The 22,492-nt window shown below is 38.3% G+C and overlaps 1 protein-coding gene across 13 annotated transcripts in view; it reads right to left on the bottom strand.

Annotated features, from left to right (window-relative positions):
- The window catches only part of FAM13A (family with sequence similarity 13 member A), a 326,145-nt gene that overhangs the window by 79,264 nt on the left and 224,389 nt on the right, over positions 1-22,492 (bottom strand). For 7 of the 13 annotated variants that reach the window (XM_061164408.1, XM_061164407.1, XM_061164404.1 and 4 more), the window contains 2 exons: positions 15,732-15,776; positions 3,326-3,367 (listed from right to left, as the gene is read on the bottom strand). In XM_061164408.1, the coding sequence (XP_061020391.1) occupies positions 3,326-3,367; positions 15,732-15,776 (87 nt within the window). Of the gene's footprint in view, positions 1-3,325; positions 3,368-15,731; positions 15,777-17,605; positions 17,984-22,492 lie in introns of those variants that run through there. The other 6 variants (XM_061164401.1, XM_061164402.1, XM_061164411.1 and 3 more) reach the window with 5 other exon arrangements.

Genomic DNA, 22,492 nt, shown 5'->3' with positions numbered 1-22,492 from the left:
GATGAGATGGTTATATAGCATCAATTCAATGGACATGAATTTGAGCAAACTTGAGGGGACACTGGAGGACAGAGGAGCCTGGCGTGCTGTAGTCCATGGGGTCGCAGAGAGTCAGACAGGACTTAGCAAGGGAATAACAACAAGCTGCAATAAACTTGCCACATGGGACAGTGACAGGTGTAGATTTGTAGCTACTATTTCTTTCTCTTGCAAAAAAGGACAAATGGTTCTATGGTGAGTTAGGTTAGGCTGGAGAATGTCCAGTAGACACTGGAAGATGGAAATGTCAATGGAAAAAAGACAATGGAAATGTCCAGTAGATTAACAAGTGGTTTAGCCATGATTGTTAGAAGAGCAATTGCAGAAACTGCAGTTCTACAAGGTGACAGGTAGAGCAAGGTAACGAATGAAATGGCTTCTTCTCATTCCCTGTCCCTGTATTCTACCACCTTCCCCCAGCCACAGGGAAGTCCTGGAACCTCCACTAGTGCACGACAGCCTCTCAATCTGCTCTTCATTTCTACTCTAGATTCTCTCTTGTAGATAATGCATCTTGTGTCCACTGCAATGGCTGGATGCCAATCTAATCTCTTGTACCTGAGTTCCTTTATGGATCATCTATTCTCCTTCCTCTGAAATGGGAGGCCTGCTTTGCCCTTATCTTCCCTCTGTTCTGACCTGGTCTACCTGAAGACTGCCCACTCCCAAGCTTGCAGTCACTGAGATTTGCTGTTCTACTTCCTGTTAGACCTTTCAGAACAAACCACCAAATGGAATATCCTACCATAAAATACCCATCCCCACTACTGGACTGCTTGCGGTTGAACCAACTTTTGGTGAATACACATCTTAGATGTATCTCATCTCTTGATTTGGCCTTTTCTTCCTCTGAAAAAGCTGGCCAGTCAATACTGTCAATACTGATATACAATATTTAGTATTCAATACCCCTACCGGGGGAAGACACCATTTTGCAACTACCAATCATGTTTTACTTTTTAAAGGCACAGAAAAAAATTATTTTGGATTTAAAAGAGCCAATTTTGTTTTTCAACATGTTAACAAATCTTTACGAAATTCATTAGTCATACAATAATGCCCCATTCCTAACACTGCAGCAAAGGAATTGTAATAAAGTGGGAGAGAAAGGAATGGAAGACAGGACGCTAGAAAAATTTATTTAAATATATTTAAAACATTTAAGCATTCATTTGCTCTTACTTGAGGTGGTACAAAAAAAAGTGCACTGATTTATAAATTAAATTATCAGTGGACATGTTAATGGTTCTAGTTCAAAAATCTAGAAGAACCTAATCATAATTAACAATCATGTGTCCTTTTCTTTCTACTTGAATTCTGCATGCTAGAATAACCCAGGAAAAGTCAACCTCAAACCAGCCATGAAAATAATTTGGAAAAAAAGATTCATGTTTTATCAACAGATTCTTCCTGCTTCATGTCAAGAAAGAAGGCAAAAAACAATCTAAATTAGCTTGGACCAATCTAATTCTTACATAATTTCTAAGATTACCATGTAATGTTTTTCAGCAAAGGAAGCTACATTTGAAAATTTTAATTTTGAGCCAAATAATGGCTAGTTTTGCATTTATGAAGTATCTCCACTTAGTTTAAATTTCTCTCATGTGAAAAGAATGCCTGTTGGTAACTTTTTCTTTTTCTACAACTTTACCTCTACTGTAAATGTGGGTAGTATGCATGTCCCCCCCCCACCACCACTTCCATCATATTTTAGTTTTTATTACTCTTAATAATGAAAGGCCAAATAGGGTCTATCATGAGTTCAATAAATATGTTAACTTTCTTTACATTCTTAGCTTTCATTTTGGCAGTATAGAATTTCTTTTTCAAGACTACAGTATTACTCTAGGTAATTATAAAACTTACACTATAAAACATAATAATATATATCTGAGGACTTATGATTTTTATAAGCCCATTTTCCCCACCTGCTTTTTAAAAGAGTGGTAAAAAATAAAATTCAATACTATGCAAAACACAGACTGTTGTGATCCAGAGTAACAAAAATAAGACAAATCAGAGAATAGTTCTCATTAGTCATCAGGATCTGGTGATACAGTCTTCTGTACTGTGTAGAACTTAATTTTCATTAATATATGATAATCATTTGCTTGATATTACTATGTGTATTTACATAATGAACACTAGCATCCCTGTGTACCCAGAAACATCCTCATGGGTTTATAGTAATTGCACAGTCAAGATAGCTTATAACCCAGAATGTGCTGATTTGGTTGGCAGGAAACCAGAATGAATCAAATGGACCACCATGTCGTCTCAAACTGATACCTCAAATGTTCCCTCTCTTGCCACAAAGTGATTATGCAACATGCTTCAAGTCTCTAAAGGGCAGAACACTACTGTAAACCAGTTACTTGGCCAAGCCTGATGTCTTATGACACATTTCAGAACTATGATGGTTGAATTAAAATCTAAATCTAACTCTAAGACTATTGCAACAAATCAGATTCAAAAACAAACAAAATGTGGATGTCACATCCTCACACTTTTTAAAAAGTAGAATTCAAAATTGAGGGAAAAAAAAAAATTGAGGAAAAGTTAAGGAAAATTTCAGCAATTTAAAGTTGAATTTATACATTCATATTTTTTTTCAAATATATTTTCTAAGCCTTTGAGGTAGGTAGGTAGTGAGGAAAGAAATGCAAAAGTAAGAAAAACCTGGCTCTAGATCATTACCTAAATGAGGTGGTTCACTGATAATCACACCAATGCAAAAACTTTTTAGTTTGGAGGGAAGTGATCTCATCTAACATCTACTTTGATGTAAACTTACCTGTTTCAAGAGTTTTCATTCTGACTTCATAAACTTTAGAAAATAATCCTGAACTCCATGAACTTGAATATTAGTTTCATACTTTACTACCATATATAAAATGATCCGACATCACCTAAGACTACTTCAGCAAGTGAGACTTAGGCTCAAAGCCCTCCCTACTTGCATATATGTGTAGAATGGAGTTTTTAAAATTCAGGTTACAGCCTGATCATTAAGCAGACTTCAAAATTAAAATGGCTACTTTGACATCTTTGAATTTAAAACCAAATATCTTATTTTAGTCTTTTCAACTATATTAAAACTTTTTTAAGATTTCTTAAACAAAAGAGAGAAAAATATAGCATGAACATTATGGTAAGGGATTCTAATAAGCTTAGTCTGGCTACAGGACAGAATATTCTATTGAGAAGAATTAATGTAGACAAAACCAAAGAATTCTTAACCCTCTCCCAATTCCCTGGAACAGACCAATAAAAATCAAATACATACCTCAAATAGAAAGGTGACATAGGTCTTTCATCTTCCTGCGAACTAAAAGGAAAATGAAATTTGAATTAATTTCTGTTAACATCATAACATCTCAATTTTACTAAAACTCTATTCCCCCTATCAAAAATTTTGTTTTGACACATTTAATCTCACCATGGAATAGAGTTAGCAGAGTACACTCTATCTTGGACCCAGCCAAGACCAATAACTTTTTCACGGGAGATCATCAAGAGAGGTTTCTTTCAAGATTAGCCTAAGGCGAAAGTAATTCACATCACACTTTCAAGAGGAAGCGTTTAACTACTTATTCTAGAAGCCCAAGCTCATATATTACACATAAACTCTTAAAATGATTACATACTCAATTATCTCAATGAAGTTAATTACAGCTCATTAACATGATGATGAAAATAAGAGACAGTCAACAAAATATTCCTAAGTGTATGATGCTCTAGCAATGCCCAGGCACCAGTACACAACTCTTGCTCTTTGCCTTCTGCAGCTACACCCAAGGTATTAATGAAGGTAAGTAACATGGAAGGACACAAATGAAACTACTATAAAAACACTTTAAGTTCCTCAAACAACACAGAAACAACATGAAGCTTAATTAAAAGTATTTAATTAAAAATATAAAATGTAAAAAAAAAATATATATATATAAAATGTATACTACAGTGAAATATTTTTTCTTTCTTTTACCTGCTTTTCTCTTTTGATAAATGACCTCAAAACAAACAATGAGTTTCTCCCCTTCAGGTCTACTAGAGTGGTCTTTGAACTTTTTTGATTATGCACTTGTGCAAAATTTGCTTTTAAGTAGCCATTCCCCTGAATATATGACTAGGTATCTATGTTAAATATGTTCAACATTAAATAGACAAAAGTATAAATGTATTAGATAAAGTTAATCTAATACAATTAATCTTCTTGTACCTTTGTGGTACACGACAAGCATCACTGATGAAAAGATAAAAGTTTTCTTCATAATATTACCTTGGCAATCACCAAAAATCTTATTATAAGTTGTAGTATAACAGAGACACACACACACACAAATCTTATTACAAGTTACAGTGTCTCACACACACACACACACACACACACACACACCCATCAACCCTGCCCTAGAAGTAGAAAAGGTCTGGCTGTAAGACGACATATAAAAATATGACATTATTTTTCACTCTCTCATGATTTTGATTTCCAATGTCAATATCACTCAGCAATCTTGGTGTTTATCTTGTCAAAGATTTTACTGTTTGTAATTGACTGTGCCAGTTCTTCTCAAGTGAAAGGTAATGGATAGATCAGCTTTACTCTTGACTCTAATATTGATGGGCTGAGGCTTGATGAGTTACAGACACTAGCACCTGGGAAACCTCCAGGTGTCTCGGGAAGAAACCCCTGGAGCCATGCTTCGCAGGAGTGATTACTTTAAGCCAGACCGACACAAGGGGCTTACACATTTGACATCAAAATATTCCTTGAAAACACTTAACAAATTATAAACATGTTAGAATTGGGTTTGTTTCCTAACCAAGGGTTTGGTGTCAAAAATAATAAGTATAACTGATACTATGCAAAAGGCTGCAAAAACCAATAATGATTTTATTTTAATGGGAACATGTGAGCAGTGTACTAAACACATTTTTGCCCAGAACAGATCCTTAACTCTAACATGTAACCAATATTAAAGAAAATTAACAAATTAACAAAGTTTCTTTAGTAAACATTCAATTAGCAATATGGTTGGCTTTCTTAAAATTCAGAAGTGCCTTGGGAGATAATTTAATGGTGCAGAGTTCCAAACACAGCTGTTCATGTGCTTTGGCTAATATTTTGTGTGCATGCATGAAAATGTCCTTGTAGCCAACAGAGGCAATCAAATTTTTTCCTTTACATCTTCTCTCCTTCACACTTCTATTCATCAGTGAGGCACTATCTTGTGCTTAACATTAATTATCTCATGTAAATCCTCACAAAAACTTCCCTGGTACTTATCTGGCCCTCTCTTGAGAACAGCAGGCTCAGAGCAGGCACATAACTTATTCAGATCACACAGCTAGTGATGTGCAAACAACAAACATATTTTTTATTGTTCTCTGCCTTGCCTTCAATTTTAACTTATCAAAATATGATGGGATGAATGTCCTCATTCTGGCACAACATCTTGTGCACTTTATAAGCTCTGTGCCATGCTTCTGATTATCGCAACTCTATACCAACCTTAGTCAAAGTCCACTCATAATGCTTTATGCCTGATAGCACGTACAAGGTGATTAATTTATTAAAATGTATTGGTACTATGTCAAGAATGCCTCTTGACAGAAACATGAGTTTTTAAATCATGAGCAAATATATTTTTAATTATTTTTTGGAGTATAATTGCTTTACAATGTTGTATTAGTTCCTGCTGTACAGAAAAGTGAATCATTTGTATGTATACATATATCCCCTCTTTGTATTTCCTTCCCGTTTAGGTCACCACAGTCCTTCCGTGGTGGCTCAGCTGGTAAAAAGTGTCTGCCTGCAATGCAGGAGACCCAAGTTTGATCCCTGGGCCGGGAAGATCTGGAGAAAGAAATGGCAATCTACTCCAGAATTCTTGCTTGGAAAATTCAACGGACAAAGGAGCCTCGCACGCTACGGTCTATGGGTTCACAAGACTGAGAGACTAAACCTACCTAGGTCAGCACCGAGCATTGAGTGCAGTTCCCTGTTCTATACATTAGGTTCTCATTAGTTATTTTATATATAATAGTGTATATATATCAATACCAATCTCCTAATTCATCCCCCCTTTCGCTCCCCACTCCCATCCATATGTTCGCTTCCTACATCCATGTCTCTACCTATTTTTGCACAAGTTTGTCAATAAAAGACAAAATCAGAAACTCTTAATTTGGATATGTCCTTAAATTTTGAGCAGTGTTAAATGTTTCAAAAAAGAAAATGTAAGCACTGTTATTTAAATGAAATGAACCAGACTCAGTATTAACTCACTATTAGATTTGCTTAGTCAGTAGCAGTCAATGGGACAGCAATCTATGCACAGTACCCAAGAATAAAAATAAAATTTGAAAAGAAAATGAGGAAAATAATTAATTTTGATAGTTAATTAGCCTATTTCTATTTTCCCTTTCATGAAAGTAATGTAATCTTGACTACACTATAAATTCTGAAACAACTAAAGCATTGATTTCAGATAAAGTCTATTAATTCTAAAAATCAATTTTATGCACAGATTTTAAAAGCAAGTTCAAGGAAAAATGGCCAAGGACAATTCTTCCAAATAGGACAGAGAAAATAAACTTTTCCACAAAATTTACACATTGGAATGTAAAACACTTGAAAAGATCACCATTTCTACCTCTGTGCAAAAGGAATATTGGACTATTATTATATGCCCTCAAGCACCTATTTATAGAGTTATTTATGCCTGTTCCTAGCTTTACATCAATCTCAGGCATGTCCAGTGATGTTGAGTTGTAATTTTTTGCCTAAATTTTGAATTGAGAATTAATTCAGACCTACTTTCAACTTTTAAAAATAAGCACATGTACTGTGAATGAAAAGGGGAGTGTGTGTCATGAAATGAAGCCAATGACAAACTGTAACAACTTGGAATTCATTCAATTTCTTCCTTGGTTACTAGTAAAAACACCATATTTTAATTATTTCTTGTTTGCTGACTCTGAATAATAGCCAAGTTTAAGCAGCCAATTGCTTTGCTTTTTTTAAAAAATTCAAATACATTGAGAAATTTGAGCAATCATCTCATGTTCATCAGGCCATTGAGTGCTTAATGTCCTTAGACATGTGGTGTTATATTCTCTCACAACAGCTGCCTGTGGGAAGAACATTTATCAAATAGACCCAAGTAACAGTCCAAATCTAAGAAGCTACAGCTGAGAAGAGCAATAACAAAGATAGAAGGGTTAGTGGGGGCCTATCTAACTTACCTTTTTTACAGTTAATTTTTAGTTTACCTTGGAGTATAGTTGACTTACAATGTTGTGTAGGTTTCAGGGGTACAGTAAAGTGATTCATTTACACATATACATATATCCTTTCTTTTTCAGATTCTTCCCCATAAAGATCATTACAAAATATTGAGTAGAGTTTCCTGTGCTATACTAACTTACCTTTTGATGTGACTCAACATTGGTAAATGCACCTAAATGGATGACACCTAGACTTAACGATCTCTTCCTGAGCTGCACTCATTTCTAAACTGAAGCCACAGAGTGCAAAGCCTATCGATTTAATTACACAGCAAGCTAACTGAAACTGCGAAAAACGCGGCGCTTTCTATGCCTAAGAAAAACCAAGTACTGTTGGGAGAATTCCCAGACTGAGGTATTCAGAATGGACCCTCAATTACTGGATCAAATCACCATTCCATTCAATTCCGTTTTGAACTGTCACGATAAATGTTCCAATTAGTCCAACTTACTAATTGGTTAATGTGGCTGGCTACCCCCCAAATTAACATAATCTGCATATTTAGCTACACACTTTAACTACATTTTCAAGTGATCTGAGCTAGACAAAACAGTTTGTAAGTGTTCCTTGGGTATTGAAATGTACAGCAAAATAGGTAAGGATTAGTTCCACTCACTGAAAAACCAGAAAAAAAAAAATCTACCGGGGCTTAAAAAACACAAACAGCCAAAGGAGGAGAAAAATGGAGGGACTAGTGAAAGGACAAAATTAAAAGTATTAAGTAAACATTTTCTCTGGAATTCAGGTTTTTCCCTCATGTTGCAACAAATGTGCTAAATGGAAGAATTTTCTTAGATGAAATTTCTTCAAGGATAATGAAGTGAGTGAGAATTAGCATATTTTCTTTCCTTCCTTCTGCAAAAAACAAAGTGCCATACTTGAGCCTTTTTGATTTATCCACAGTCTCAGGTATTAACATTTATAACCCCCCCATTTATAGCATTTATAACCCTCCATTTGGGGTGTGATGTAGCAGCTGGTGTTCTGCTACTCAGATTTTTGGTTCAGCTCTATTCAGGAACACAGTAGAAAACATCCTCCCTGTTACTTTTGGAAAACAAACGTTATGAGTTTTCAGATCAACTTCTGGCCAACTGTTTGCCCCTGTAAGTTCAGGGGGACATTTCTGTAGCTATATCAAGCAACTTTGCTTACAGTTTTATTATTTGTATGCTGTAACTAAGAAAGCAACACTTAGCCGCCAGGAGAAATAAAAACAAACCACTTAAATTCAAGAGCAAATAGGTTTTCCTGACCAATGGGTAAATGCAAAGAGCTGAAATTGTTAATGCTCACAAGACTAGAAATTTTAGCTAACACGAAGAGTAGTATTATGCTTTGGAAGCAAAACAAACAAAAGGCTTCCAAAAATTTGCAACTCTCCCCCCAGTAAGATAGGGAAATAATTCCTTTCTTGATTGCTTAGTACAAATTTGAAATATATTGTTTGGGGATGAATAGTATCTCCGCAAAAATAGTATCCCCTAATCCCAAGAAACTCAGGATATGATCATGTTTGAAAATAGTCTTTACAGAGGTGATCAAGTTAAAGCTACTGCAATGGGTTCTAACTCATACAACCAGCACCCTTTCAGAGCAGGCAGGGGTGGATACACACACAGGAAGAACACCATGTGAAGACTGGAATTGTGCTGCCACCAACCAAAAACTCTTGGAAGTAAGGAGAGAGGCCAGGGACAACTCATTTCCCAGGGTCTTTTGAGGGAGCCCAGCCCTGCCAACAAGTTAATTTGGGATTTCTGGCCTCTAGAAGTGAGACAATAAATTTCTGTTATTCTCAGCTACCCCGTTTGTTTTTTCACAGCTGTGCTAGGAAACTAACAATTCTACTAAAATATTTCCCCGCCCCCCTACCAAATCCAGAATTAAGAATCTGCCTAACAAAAGTGTCTCTATCTTACACATAGGTTGTACTCTGGAATTTCATTTGTAGGAATGCTAAGACTAGAATCGGTTTCCCACATTGACATGGGGATTTGACTTCCAGGCCTGTAGTAACCTCTCATTCAAATAAATTATTCTCAGTAAGAGTCAGTGTTTTGAAAAACTTTGGCCACGATCTAGTTAGAAACACATTTTACTTTGTGACAGTACAGAGACACATAAAAGGGACACACGTTTCATAGCATTATTCTTACTTTGGATATTTTCTATTCTGTCATAATTCACTTACATAAAATTATATAAAACACTGGTCACAATCTGCTAAACTGGTTTTATGACCACCAAAAGGTCATCACCTACAGTTGAAAAATGCTATGCTCAAAACACATTGCCCTGGCTTGAGGCATAATTAATACACAATGAATGCTGCTGAATTAAGACCTACAGTCTTGTAGGATAGACAGCAAACACTCTTTTTTCTGCCCCACTGTCAGAATCAGCTCTGGGCCAAAGAAATACAGATTTTGTTGAGCCTGGATCACAGAGAAAATCAGAGAGAAAGCAGGTCCAGATATATCTAGCAATATGGATGTGAGAAAGTTGTTCTAGGTGAGCACTGGGGAGCTGATAGAGGATTTCCAGGTCTCTTTAATATTCCTTTCCTGTTTATACCACAGATGGTGTCAAGAAGGAGACTCAGGGACCCATGGTCTTTTTGATTTCGCCTTCCTTACTGACCTGGGCTTCCCAGGTTGTGCTAGTGGTAATGAATCTACCTGCCAATGCAGAAGACACAAGAGATGTGAGTTCAATTCCTTGGTTGGAAAGATCCCCTGGGATAGGAAATGGCTACCCACTCCAGTATTCTTGCCTAGAAAATTCCATGGGCAGAGGAACCTGGCGGTCTATAGTCCATGGGGTCGCAAAGAGTCAGACACAATTGAGAGCTTCTAGAGATTACTAATGCTATGGCATTCTTTATCGCCTATATTCTGTCTCTTTGATTCAAAGAACTAGTATACTTGGAAGGAACTAGGGAGCATCTTACTCTATTTCAGCCCCTCTACCCAGCGAGTTCTATCCCTGGATGCCCTTCTAATGAATGTTGTTCAATCTCTAGGGAACTGGAGGGGACTGGTGAGGGTGTGTGCCTGTCAGCAACATGATGTAAAGCTTTTAAGCAGGGAGGGGTGGGGCTGCTTTACCTTCTGTCTCTTTTGCAAAAGGAAACTATTACTACCTGTATCACTACCTGCACATTGGCTGACACAGCCAAGAGTCTCACGCTGTACTTTACAGGGGATCCTGGCTGGAGATGTGTTTAGAAGTCACCAGACAGAGTCCTCATTCCTGTTATAATATTTCAGTTGCATTAACAGCCAACTGCTCTCCTTAGAAAAAGAATCCCTCACCTCCACTCACAGTTGGTCACCAAACTGCACTGATTCTATCTCAAAAAGAGACAGATCTCTTGAATCTGACCTTTCCTTTCCATTTCCACTGCCTTACTCATTTTCCCCTGCCACCCAGACCAGTTTATCCTTAATACTGCCATCAGATTTATCTTCCTAACCTGAAAGCCTCTCCTGTTTTCTCTTTGTCTTTGGGGTGAAATCCAGATGTCCGAACCTGGCACGCAAGGGCAGCGAGCTTCCATCAACCTCGCACTGCACTTTCGTAACCCTGTCTGTACGTGCTGTTCCCTCTGTCTTGAATGCTTCCGGCACTTCTCTCTCTGCCTGGTAAATACTTCATCTCTCAGCTCAAATGTCATCTAATCTGGGAGGCCATCTCCATCACCCTGGAGAGGAGAGTGACTTCTCCATGCAGGTTCCCAGACACTCTGTCCACAGCCATAAACCAGAGCCCAGCACATGATGCCAAAATTCCAGAATTTGGAAGCTGGCCACACCTCCTGGACTGATCTTTATCCACCCCCCCCCCCCACCCACATCCCAGCACCTAGCAAGGTACCCAGAACATTCCGGGTGTTCCGTCAGTGGCTGAGGAATAAAATCAGCATCACTCAGACCATGCTGAGTGCTGACACGACCATGTGATTATGCATTTTGAAAACATACACCGTTTATAATTTGTAAAATTAAGTTTCCCAACTGGATGCATTCTCAGAGAGCTATATGTTGATTATTTTAAGCTATCTTGCTCCCTGCTATTCCAAACTTAATTGAACTGCAACTGTGCCATGGGCTTTCTCCCACCCTTATTTAGAGAATTTATTTTCTCCCACTGCACAGTTAGAGGTGGGAGTGCTGCCATTGTGCCAGTAATGTAAACACTGTACCTTCTGTAGGGCGCTGTGAACCCAGAAAAGGATATGTTCGGGCAAGGCAATGTTTGAATACGGGCTTGCCACATACTCTATCTGTTTATTCTGGCTTGAGAGCAGGAAAAGAAAATTTTTTCACTTCATTGCAAACCCAAAGCTTTGTGTGGAGCTTAAAGAAAGTTTTGGTTTAGTCACAAAACTGTTTTCAAGCCAGCTGCAAGCTTTCATTTGTCTCTGAGATTCTTGTTCAGCAAAGTGCTGTTTATCATTATTATAGATAGAGCAAGATCACCTTCGGGAGGCAGCAATTTAGAATGTAATATACAGTAAGTTTCTTTTTTGAGTGGGTTGATATTAATGGATAAGAGAATGTTTTTAGAACATTAGCAAATACACTGAAATATTTCCTAATCTTTGGCTCCGAAACAAAAGCAAAAGAATAGGTGATACCTGCAAAAGGGAATAGTAAACTTTTTTTTTTTTTTTAAACTAACTTCTTTCAATTATTACCCTGGTAGTTCAGATGGTAAAGAATCTGCCTGCAGTACAGGAGACCTGGGTTCAATCCCTGGGTTGGGAAGATCCCTTGGAGAAGGGAATGGCTACCCACTCTAGTATTATTGCCTGGAGAATCCCAAGGACAGAGGAGCCTGGCAGGCTACAGGCCATGGGGTTGCAAAGAGTCAGACACAGCTCAGCAACTAACACTTTCACTTTACAACCATTCTTAATGGTTTGCTATAACAAGGTGCCACAGATTCGGTGGCTTCAACAACAGAAACACTGACTTCTCACATTTCCAGATATTGGAAGTCTGAGATTAGGGTGCCAGCATGGTCAGGTTCTGGTGAGAGCTCTCTCTGGCTTGCAGACTGCCATCTTCTTACTGTACCTCCACCTGGATGGGGTTGGTGGATGGGGAGATTGTGCTCTGGTACCTTTATCTCCTCGTAAGGGCACCAATCCTATCATGGGAGTCCCACCTCCACGAGCTCATGCAAACCTAATTATTCCCAAAGGTCCCGCTTCAACATACCATCACACCAGGGACTAAAACTCCAGTATATGAATTTGAATAGTTTTATCATTTACAAAGAACTATAATATTCTTTAACCACAAAATTTCCCCTCTAAGTAAGTATGTTAGGCATTATCACCCCCACTTTATAGGTAAAGAAAATGACTTGCCCAAATTCACATGGCTAACTCACTGTCAGTGTCTGGATATCTGGATATGTTTCTTGACAGCAAGTTTACTATCCTTTCATTGCTTTCCCCAGTGTTTTCTGCTGACTCTCTAACACCTGTCCTTTTTTTCCAGTAGTTTAGATAGGGTGATCTCTGTAAAACTTAAGCATAACCGTCACTTTAATTTGAACTAGCTTCTTTGTTTGGGGTAAATAGCAAATATTTAGACTTCAGAGCCACTGCAGCTATCATGTGACAGCAGAGCCCATGGAGGTCTTCCCTGTTCTCACTCATTCTCATTACTACCAAACACAGACCATACTGGTGATGAAATCAAAGTTCAGATACTCAACCCCAGAAGGGTTAACCCAGACTTGAGGTAAGGCAGCTTTTAACTCCCTCTGAGACTGAGGTGGGCCACAGAGGGGAAGGTTGGGGAGGTTGAGTGCTATCAAAGTGCCAACAAGTTTGGAATAGCATGAGTGTTCAGAGAAATTAACCTAAGGCATCACCACCACAAACAGTAGAGGGCTCTCTAACATCACACAGGAGATTCACAAGCTGGCCCATTATTGCCGAGGTTGTTCCTTGGCTAAGTTCCCCATCATCCCCATGTTACCAATGTTTACTTGTTTGCAAAAGAATATTCCAAAAACCAATACTTAGAAAGGCCAGATGGATTCTGTTGATAAGAGGTTCAGTGAAATTTTCCCATGTTGGATCACTAATATATGTTAATTAATACTATTGCTATAAATCTTCTTAAAGAGCCATTGCAATTTGCAATTTGGTATATTTCACCATCATGAAATAAATATTCAATAATGTATATTGTATATCATAATTTGCTTGAGGAAGTAATTAAAAGAGAGTTATACTGACATTCATCTCAGTTTCCCACTTTTATAAATAAATCAAGCGGAAAAAGGGATGTGAAAGCAGATGACAATGCATTAAAATCAAAGGGATCTAGATTAGTCATTAGCGCACTTAACTTCATCTTCCATCATTAGTTTTTGTGGCCACAAGATGAGTTAGTGACTATCTGAAAGTTAATCTAGCAAATCAAAATACTGCTGTGAAGTTGAGAGCTTTGTCATGGACATAAGAGTGAGCAAAGACTATTTCTTAGCCTATTGAAATCTTCTACATATAAAATGGAGATCCTTACCTACAGATCCACAATATCCAAGGAAAAAAATACTACGAAATATGAATCACGAAAAGAGCTTGAGGTATAAGTAAAGTCTAGAGTCTAATAAACTATCTCTTTAGTGATAGAAAGTAAATTTGTTGTTGTTTAGTCGCTAAGTCTTGTCTGATTCTTTTGTAACCGCATGGACTGTAGCCTTCCAGGCTCCTCTGTCCAGAAGATTTTCCATGCAAGAATACTGAAGTGGATTGCCACTTCTTTCTCCAGGGTATCTTCCCAACCAAGGAACTAAACTTGCATCTCCTGCTGAGCTCACCAGGTAAGCCCTGAAGGTAAATTTAGTACCTGAGAAAAAACTTGCTTCAATTCTTTATATAGTTTCTCTACTTAATTCTGATATTATTCTATTTCCTTGGAAGCACTTTTTTAGCTGGCAAGAATATCCATACAATGTTATACAACACAAATATTTTAGTATTTCTAAAAATAACTAGAATAATTTAACTATCTCAATAGATGTATTATAAGATCGATCATTAGTTTAAATCATTTTGAAGTGAACTTTAAGAACTGAGTTCTTTACAGAGGATCAAATTTTAAACATTCAGCCTTTGCAGTTTTTCTAAAAATGGTGAGTTGCAACATAGTCACTTCCATCCTGGAGAAAGTCTGCAAATTATGTTAAGTTATAAACAGTAAAATACATTAACGGGAACCAAAGTATTTTACTTCATTCTTAGCCTTCAATCTGTTATTGTCATCTTAGTTACTGATTAGCAGTAACAAATTTATCTTCTATATACTTTCATAACATGCTAAGAAAGGCTAAAAAGTCACTCATGGGAATTACAAGCTAAGCAGACACTGGGGTACAAACATGCCCTCTAAAAAGATCATACAGTTATATGAGGTTAAATAAAACATAGGGTAATATTATCCACACAGGTACATCTCTATTATTACGTTAATTATAATGCCCATTACGGAATTCACCACATGTATTGTAATTGTCTGGTAATGTGTCTGCGTCCTCACTAGCATGTGAGCTCTTTGAAGCAGAACTGTGTTTTCATTCCTTTAGTACCACTGGCAATACAGAGTAGTATTCAGTCATAAAGAAAATATTAAAAAACATTGTCAGTATCTTTTGTTTTAATAGGTAACACTGACCGTCTAGTAAATGAAAACATCAATTAAGACAAAGACACTTCACATAGGTCCTGATATTCAACATGTTATTTAGGGATGCTGAGTAGTATAGTGTTAGTATCTTATATATACCTGCTGTCAATGGCTTTATATAAGTTATAATCATTAACTAGAGTTTAGATCAGTGTTTCTCTGAGTGTGTGGACCATTTGTACCATATTTACTTTCAGGAAGCTTGTTAAAATGTCGATACTTCCCTGTCACACCCAGATTCAGATTCAGTAAGTCTAGGGAAAGAGAGGAGCAGAAAGACACTGATTTTAAAATAAGTTCCCCAGGTAATTCTCATGCATCTAAAGTATGAGAAGCACTGGACTCTCTGCTCAATACAAACATAAGTGAGCATGAGTTTCTCTTAACTGGTATTTAAAGCTATTCTTTCCCTCATCCACTGTTAATTCAGTTTCTAGTCCCTCAGTGTTCTTAAATAGAATGGAACAATGCATTGAGCCCACAACGCAAGACTCTGCAACTTTTCTGCTCCAGGCAGGATAACAGTGGGGGTGGCTGGCAACAGTCATCTCTACTAGAGATCACAGAAATCCTTAGCCAAAGACACTGTATTGGGTTTGGAAGAAGCAATTACGTGTAGAAACCAGAAAGCTTTCTGCATAAGCGCTTAACTTTCCTTAACAAAGAGAACCACACAAGCCTACCTGTTCCTTGCCTTCAAGAGGTGTTTGATCACAGGCAGGCACAGGCTGAAGTGAGGATTGCAAGGTAACCAAATTAAATCCGCAGACATAGGGAGACAGTGAATACAGTGATCAGCAATCTTGAATGCAAATTCACATTATTCCTCTTACATAGGTTTATTTATAAGGACTAATAATTAATAAAGACTAAGGACTAATAAGTTTGGAAGAAATTACGTGGATTCTATTTTAGCTTTCATCAACTTAACTCCCTAAACAATATTTTAGCAGAATACAGATCTATTTTCTTAACAGTTATTATATCATTGTACAGCTTATTAGAGTTCAGTTCTAGAAAGGATGTGCTTAAGACACGTAAGAACTGACACCATTATAAGAAAAAATAGGCCCCCAGCTTTAAAGTTGGAAACCACATCAAGAGTCCAAAAAGTGTACATTAGTTTTTAGTCTTCTTGCAAGTTCCAAATGCATGGCCCTTTCCCACTGAATTAATATAGACAAATTTCAGATCTATCCATCGATCACTTTCTGCTCCCTTGGGTTATCAATTTTAGAAAAGGAATTCCAGGGACATCCGCATCAAGTTCCATTACAGTGCAGTTGTCATTACAGTGAAAGAAAAACAATTATACCGTTTTATCTCACAGGGTACATCTGCAGGAACCATTTTGCAATGAACACTCAACTTCAGTTTACCTTATTTTCATGTTACAACATGACCATCTGGTAAAATGGTTTTTAAAAAAGAAATTCATTTTTTGTCTAGGTTTTCCTCTTATGGATAAACCGTATTTACTATGTGACTTTTAAAATCACTTCCATTAATAAAACTCTCTATAGTTTTCGTGGAGGAAGCATTTACATAGAATCAAATACCACTGTATTTACAGCAGTTGTAGCTGAAATAGAATAACATGACTGGCAAAAGACATCCTAAAAATCCTAAAACATGACCTTGGGCAACTGAGGACTTACTCCAAGCCTCGTTTTCCCGTTGTGAAACTGGAGGGCTGGACTCCGTCACCTCGGAGGTGACTTCCAGCTTCAACATTCCAGGACACCTTATTCACTTAATTTACCAGCAGTGATCTTTTTGACATGCCCTTTGTTTAAACCTACTTTTCTCTGTTTTAGTATAACTCCTCCACCCCACCCCCCAATCTATATTACAATCATTAATGAAGAAAACAGAGCCTTGTGCTCAATCATTCTTACAGAGCAGTTTGGTTTGTTTGTTTAAAGGTGTCATCTGTGTAATAAACCTATCTAGAATTATTCATGGGGAAATAATCTCCTTAGCAACTATGTCCATGTATTATAAAGTACTTATTGATAGAAAATCCTTGTCTAGATATAAAATTCAACACAGAGGGCTCCTAAAATATATTTTTAAAATGTCTTTCCCCTGTCGCCATCCTTCAAAATGAGATTAGAGCTCACGGCGGAAATGGCAACCCACTCCAGTATTCTTGCCTGGAGAATCCCAGGGAAGGGAGCCTGGTGGGCTGCCATCTATGGGGTCACACAGAGTCGGACACAACTGACATGACTTAGCAGCAGCAGCTTCACAACATCACTTAGAAACTCATTCAGGTTCTAATTCAGTTTTATTTTAAACCTGCTCAATATATTCTTCAGTTTCTGTTTTTCTTCAGATGTCAAAGCTATTTTCTTATATTTAATTCTTCTTCACCGAACAGTGAAGAAGATAAGAAGTTGGGCATAAGTGTCAGCATAAGAAGCAATATGTTTACATTTTTCTGGTCTTGAGTTTGCAGCAGATTACTGAAAGATGCCAAGTGCTGGCAAAGTTATACAGTTTTATACCACTCAGAAAATACGGAAGAAAAACCCCAAATAGGAAAGAATACTACCTTTGCAGAGGCATGATTTCACAAGCCATCCTTGTCTGGAAATTGGCAAGGGACCCTCACAACTGTCTCTTCCGCGCCTAGTGGGGGCGTCTGTGCAGGGACCGGCTGCTCACAGCGGCTGGGCCAGGCTGGGGGCGGGAGGTTGCACCTCACCGCCGGAGAAGCAGCTTGCTCTGCAGTCTGCCAGTGTCCCGCTGCTCTCTGCCTCCAAACTTCTCCAAGCAGTGCTATTCGATCGCTGCCTCTCTTACATTTCCACTGCAGTCCACTTTGACCTTTGTTCCAGGGAAGCAGCTGAACCACCCAGCCAATCAGAGGAGCAGCTGCTGCAAGGCTTAAAGGCGCTGCTTCTTTTGCGCGGCTGCTGCTCCTCCCCTGGCTCCTCAGCGGGCTTGCCTAATTCTGGTAACTCGAAACTTTCCTCGGAGCCCTTCCACAGACGGGCTTGTCAGTCTGGGGGAACAACCAATAACGGCGGCAAGGGCAGAGTCCCTTGACGGCTCAGTACTGAGACTGCCAACAAGGAAATCCATTTGTCAAGGGAAGACGCTGCCTCTGAAACCGAAGGTTTCTGTGACAGGAGGCATAAGCTGTGTCCTCTTTTCTTCTTAAAAAAGAGAAAGGAAAAAAATCAAACCACTAACACTGAACGGAGTGATACTCTTCTAGAAGGCACGCAGGCACTCTTCTAGACCCCTGCCCTACCCATATTTATTTCCTGCTGATGTTTACATTGCGGTGGCTACTAGTCACTGGTGACATCTCCCAAGGCACGTAGCTCTCATTTCTGGGGAGAACACACGTCCTAAGACTGACTGCTCAGGGTCTCAAGGGATCAGTGTGACTATTTCCCATGGAAATGTTTCAACTTATTATTTCTGCATTTTATCCTTATAAAATTGAATGTGCTTATTAAAATACCCATTTTCCTCTGAGAATATCACCAGCATATTTTTGGTAGGTTGGTTATTTATTGATCTCTCTCTCTTTTTTTTTTTTTTTACAGGTAACACCAAATCAATTTCTCATTAGGGCTGCTAAATGCCTGTTAGTTACCTAACTTTCCCTTATTTTCCTCTTCAGTGGGGAATGCTAATGTGTTGTTTTAGGAACGTAACTGTTAATCCATAGCTTTCAAACACTGCAAGAACAAATCTAGAAATATATTTTATTAAGCTTTCCTTCACAGCATAGGACTTGCTGAGAGTTACAACAAAGCCCAGAGCATCGCTTTTAGTACAAGGGCAGACGGCCAGGGTCCACAACATTGAGAAACAGAGGGGGCTTGTATGACCAAAAAGGTATCCTTCTCCCCTGTAGTTTTCCCCAGATTTCTTACAGATCACTCATAATTCTGAATTTAGAACACAAAGCCCTACTGTAAGCATCCACTCTCCTTTGCTATACCTACTAATAAAAACATTCACTGTCCGACTAAATACTCTATCATATTTATGACGATGGATTAGTCATCCTAAAACTTATATTCAGACATTATGATAGAATCAATAACTAAAATCAGCCATTTAAAACAATGGAAGTTTCAAGTGTTTTAAAGTAAATTCAGAACTTACTTTTATTGACAGTAACAGTACAGTGTTTTGATTCTAGACTTAGAAATTCTAATCGTTCTCCAGTAACAATAACCTTGTTTTATGTATTTCTTGTTTTTTACCTTTCAAAAATGCATCTCTACATCTTGCTTAACACTTCATTTCTGGAGATAGGAAATCACTATTACATATCATGATATCATTTCACTGATGAGTAAACTTGGTACTAGAAAATGAAGCAATTTGGAAACGTCACCTGGAAAGTTAGTGGCAGAACAGAAACTGATTTCAGGATTGCTCAGGTCTGCTTCAGATCCCTGCTGTGCACCATAGTGCCTAGTCTCGTCTACTTGAGTTTTTAAAATATTTCATAGGATAACATATTTTTAGAAATAGTTAAAATTCAAGGGATAGAAACAATATCTTCTCTTTTAATTTTATGAACACATCAGTACTGTATGGCTGACAGAGACATGAGACCAATAATAAAGGACCCAGCATTACAAAAAAATATGTTAAATCATATAATAATTTACATTCAATACATACTAGATGTAAAATACTGAATAGGAACGTTCAAATTTTAACATCTGATTCCACATACATTTCCTGATCATTAAATCTTCCTGTCAACATCCCCCTAATATGCCATATTACTAGTGAGATGTCAGTGGTCATTTCTGAAAATCACCTAACACTATAACTCAGTAATTACCTGCCCTTTCAAGTCTCTATTGTTTATTTATAATAATTCCTCCTTTTTCACTTTTGGTTGATTTTCAGGGCATGACTAGATCTTTTCTGAATTTATACTTGGACCACAGCTCCTCCTCTCAGACCACACCCAGAGTCCAGGATCGCTGGAATAGCTTTATTACTCCATGTCCCACGCCCTCATGTCCATTCTTCATTGTCAGGGAGCAGAAGCGCCACTCTCTGAGCCCTGTCAGTGCCAGCTTCTCAAACATGCCTCCAGGACCACGTTTCCTCCACAAGCCCTACAAGATGCACCTCTCACAACCAGCATACCGCTGCCTCCCCACGCCTCCTCCTCCTCCTGAGCTCTCTGTCCAGCTCCAACTGTTTGTCCACGTCCGCGGAGGACAACCTGCACCCAAACCAACGAGCACACAGCTTTAAAAAAAAGATGCAAATAAATAAATAAATAAATAAATAAATAAAAAGATGCATTGCTGGCTTTCCTTAGTATTTAGTTTTTCCAAAACAGGTTCACTAGCATCCTCTGCTTCTTCACCCTGCATACATCCTGCCAGCTGGGTGACCTACTGCCAGGCTGCTAAACATTGCAAAAGAAAAGTCACAGAACCCTGGCAACTGGGTAGATTAAAAAGACCTATTTAGTCTCGGCCTGAACCTCAGTACCATGTGTCAAGCTTGTAGCTGTCTTTGATTTCTGATGGCATTCCCAAAGAAACTGCTGCTGATTTCCAATACTACAAATCTGAACCTCTCTTATGTCACTAATTACTTTGCTTCCTAAAGTTACGAAGAAAGTCAAGATCATCAAATATGAGTGAATTCCTTTGGTCTCCTTTGCATTAAGTGTTGAAGTACCACCACCAACACCTAACACACACACACACACACACACACACACACACACACGCCCCTTGCTTGGTTCTTTTTGACTTCTTCCTAGTCTCGGGGAACACATCCACACCCACAGGACTCAAACTTCTTATCCGTGTAGTGAATCTTATCATTTTCTCCCCCATCTTAAGTGTGTCCCCAATCTGACAGGCACCTAGTAAGTGCCCCCAGCCTTGAAAGCTTTTCCTCAGCACTCCTACCCTCTGGCGATGCAGTGCCGTTTCCCTCCCCTTCCCACTGACAGGCTGCCCAAAGCCTACTTCTGCTCCTCCCACTTCCCCAGAAATTCCTCCTCTGCCGCACACCGATGTACTTCAGACTTCACCACATTTCTGAAACTGCTTTTGAAGCCACCAATGCTCTTTTGGTCACTAAATCTAAATGCCTTGTCTTAGATCTCTTTCTCCTCTTAACTTTTAAAGAAACACCCACCTTCAGTTTTCTGAAAGTTTTTGGTTCTCTGTGATCTTTCCTGGGCATTCTCCAAGCGTCCTGATTATTCCATCCTCCTTTTATTTCATCTGTCTTCCCTCCTCTCTTACACCCTTTCCACCTCATCTTCCAGCCCCACATCTTTCAATACAGGCACTCCATTAGAGTTTAATCAAGTGCACTCTGGAATTACGCTCCTAGGGATTGGATTCCAGCTCTACCACAGACAGGCAGCGTAAACTTGGGCAAGCTGTTTAAAAGCTCTGAAGTTGCTCTGAGGAATAAATGAGATCATGCACATAAAACATGTAAAATAGTTCCTGGCAAATAAGTGCTCAATAATTATTAGTATTATCACCCTAATCAACACATTCAAAGCTTCATATTATCTTATTCCCCAAATTCTCCTCCTGGCCCCTCTTGTTAATGATGTTATGGTTCTCTCTATGAATCAGACTCAAAGCATGAGTCATCTTTACTCCTCCCTTTCCTCTCCTTAAGCAAATCTGTTGACTGTTCTGTTCTGTCTCTTTACTCAGTGGGTCTTGGTCATTTACAGTATCATGATAACCTTCAAGATGATCTTTTTGCCTCCATTCATTCTATCTCCAGTGAATACATTTCACTATTAGAGTGAATTTCCTACTGTGGTTGTGAACTGGATATTCACTGCTCTTCTCAAAAGCTTTAGGAGCTCCCACTACCTCTTAAACGAACTCCAGTTCTTTTAATATGATGATTAAGACTGCTTATTAACCTCAATATTCTCCTGCTTATATCGCCTAAGGAACCCAATCCAGATTTACCTGGACACCATTTTCAAATCTGCTCTGAACTTACCTACGCCAAACATTTACCCCTTGTCTAGACTATTTTCCCATGCCATTTTCTCCTGGCAAAATTCTGTGCACTCTCAGAATTAGGCCAGATGAAACAAATCTCTTACCCATTTTAACTCAGACAGCCCTTTGCATCTCTTATGATATTTATATTTTTGCCCACCACAATGTTTCATTAATATTTGAATTTAAATATTTTCTCCCTATTGGAAAGAAAGTTCTCCAGGTAAGAACTGTATTTTTCCTGCAGCCATTACACAGAAGAGATATCCAATAGTGCTGAATGAATGAACTAATATATCAATCTCTCTTCAGATTCTGAGCATAACTCCTTTGATTAGATTTTCACTTAGCAAGCAGTGTTTCTACCTACGTTTTAAACATTTCCTATTTTAGGTTTTTTGTTTGTTCTGTTTTTGTAAGTCACTCAGTCATGTCCGACTCTTTGCAAC

The sequence above is a fragment of the Dama dama genome, chromosome 17 (assembly GCF_033118175.1).
Source record: "Dama dama isolate Ldn47 chromosome 17, ASM3311817v1, whole genome shotgun sequence".
In the NCBI taxonomy this organism is placed as follows: Eukaryota; Metazoa; Chordata; class Mammalia; order Artiodactyla; family Cervidae; genus Dama; species Dama dama.
Note: the sequence above shows the minus strand (reverse complement) of the source record. Positions and strands in the feature narration are given on the sequence as shown.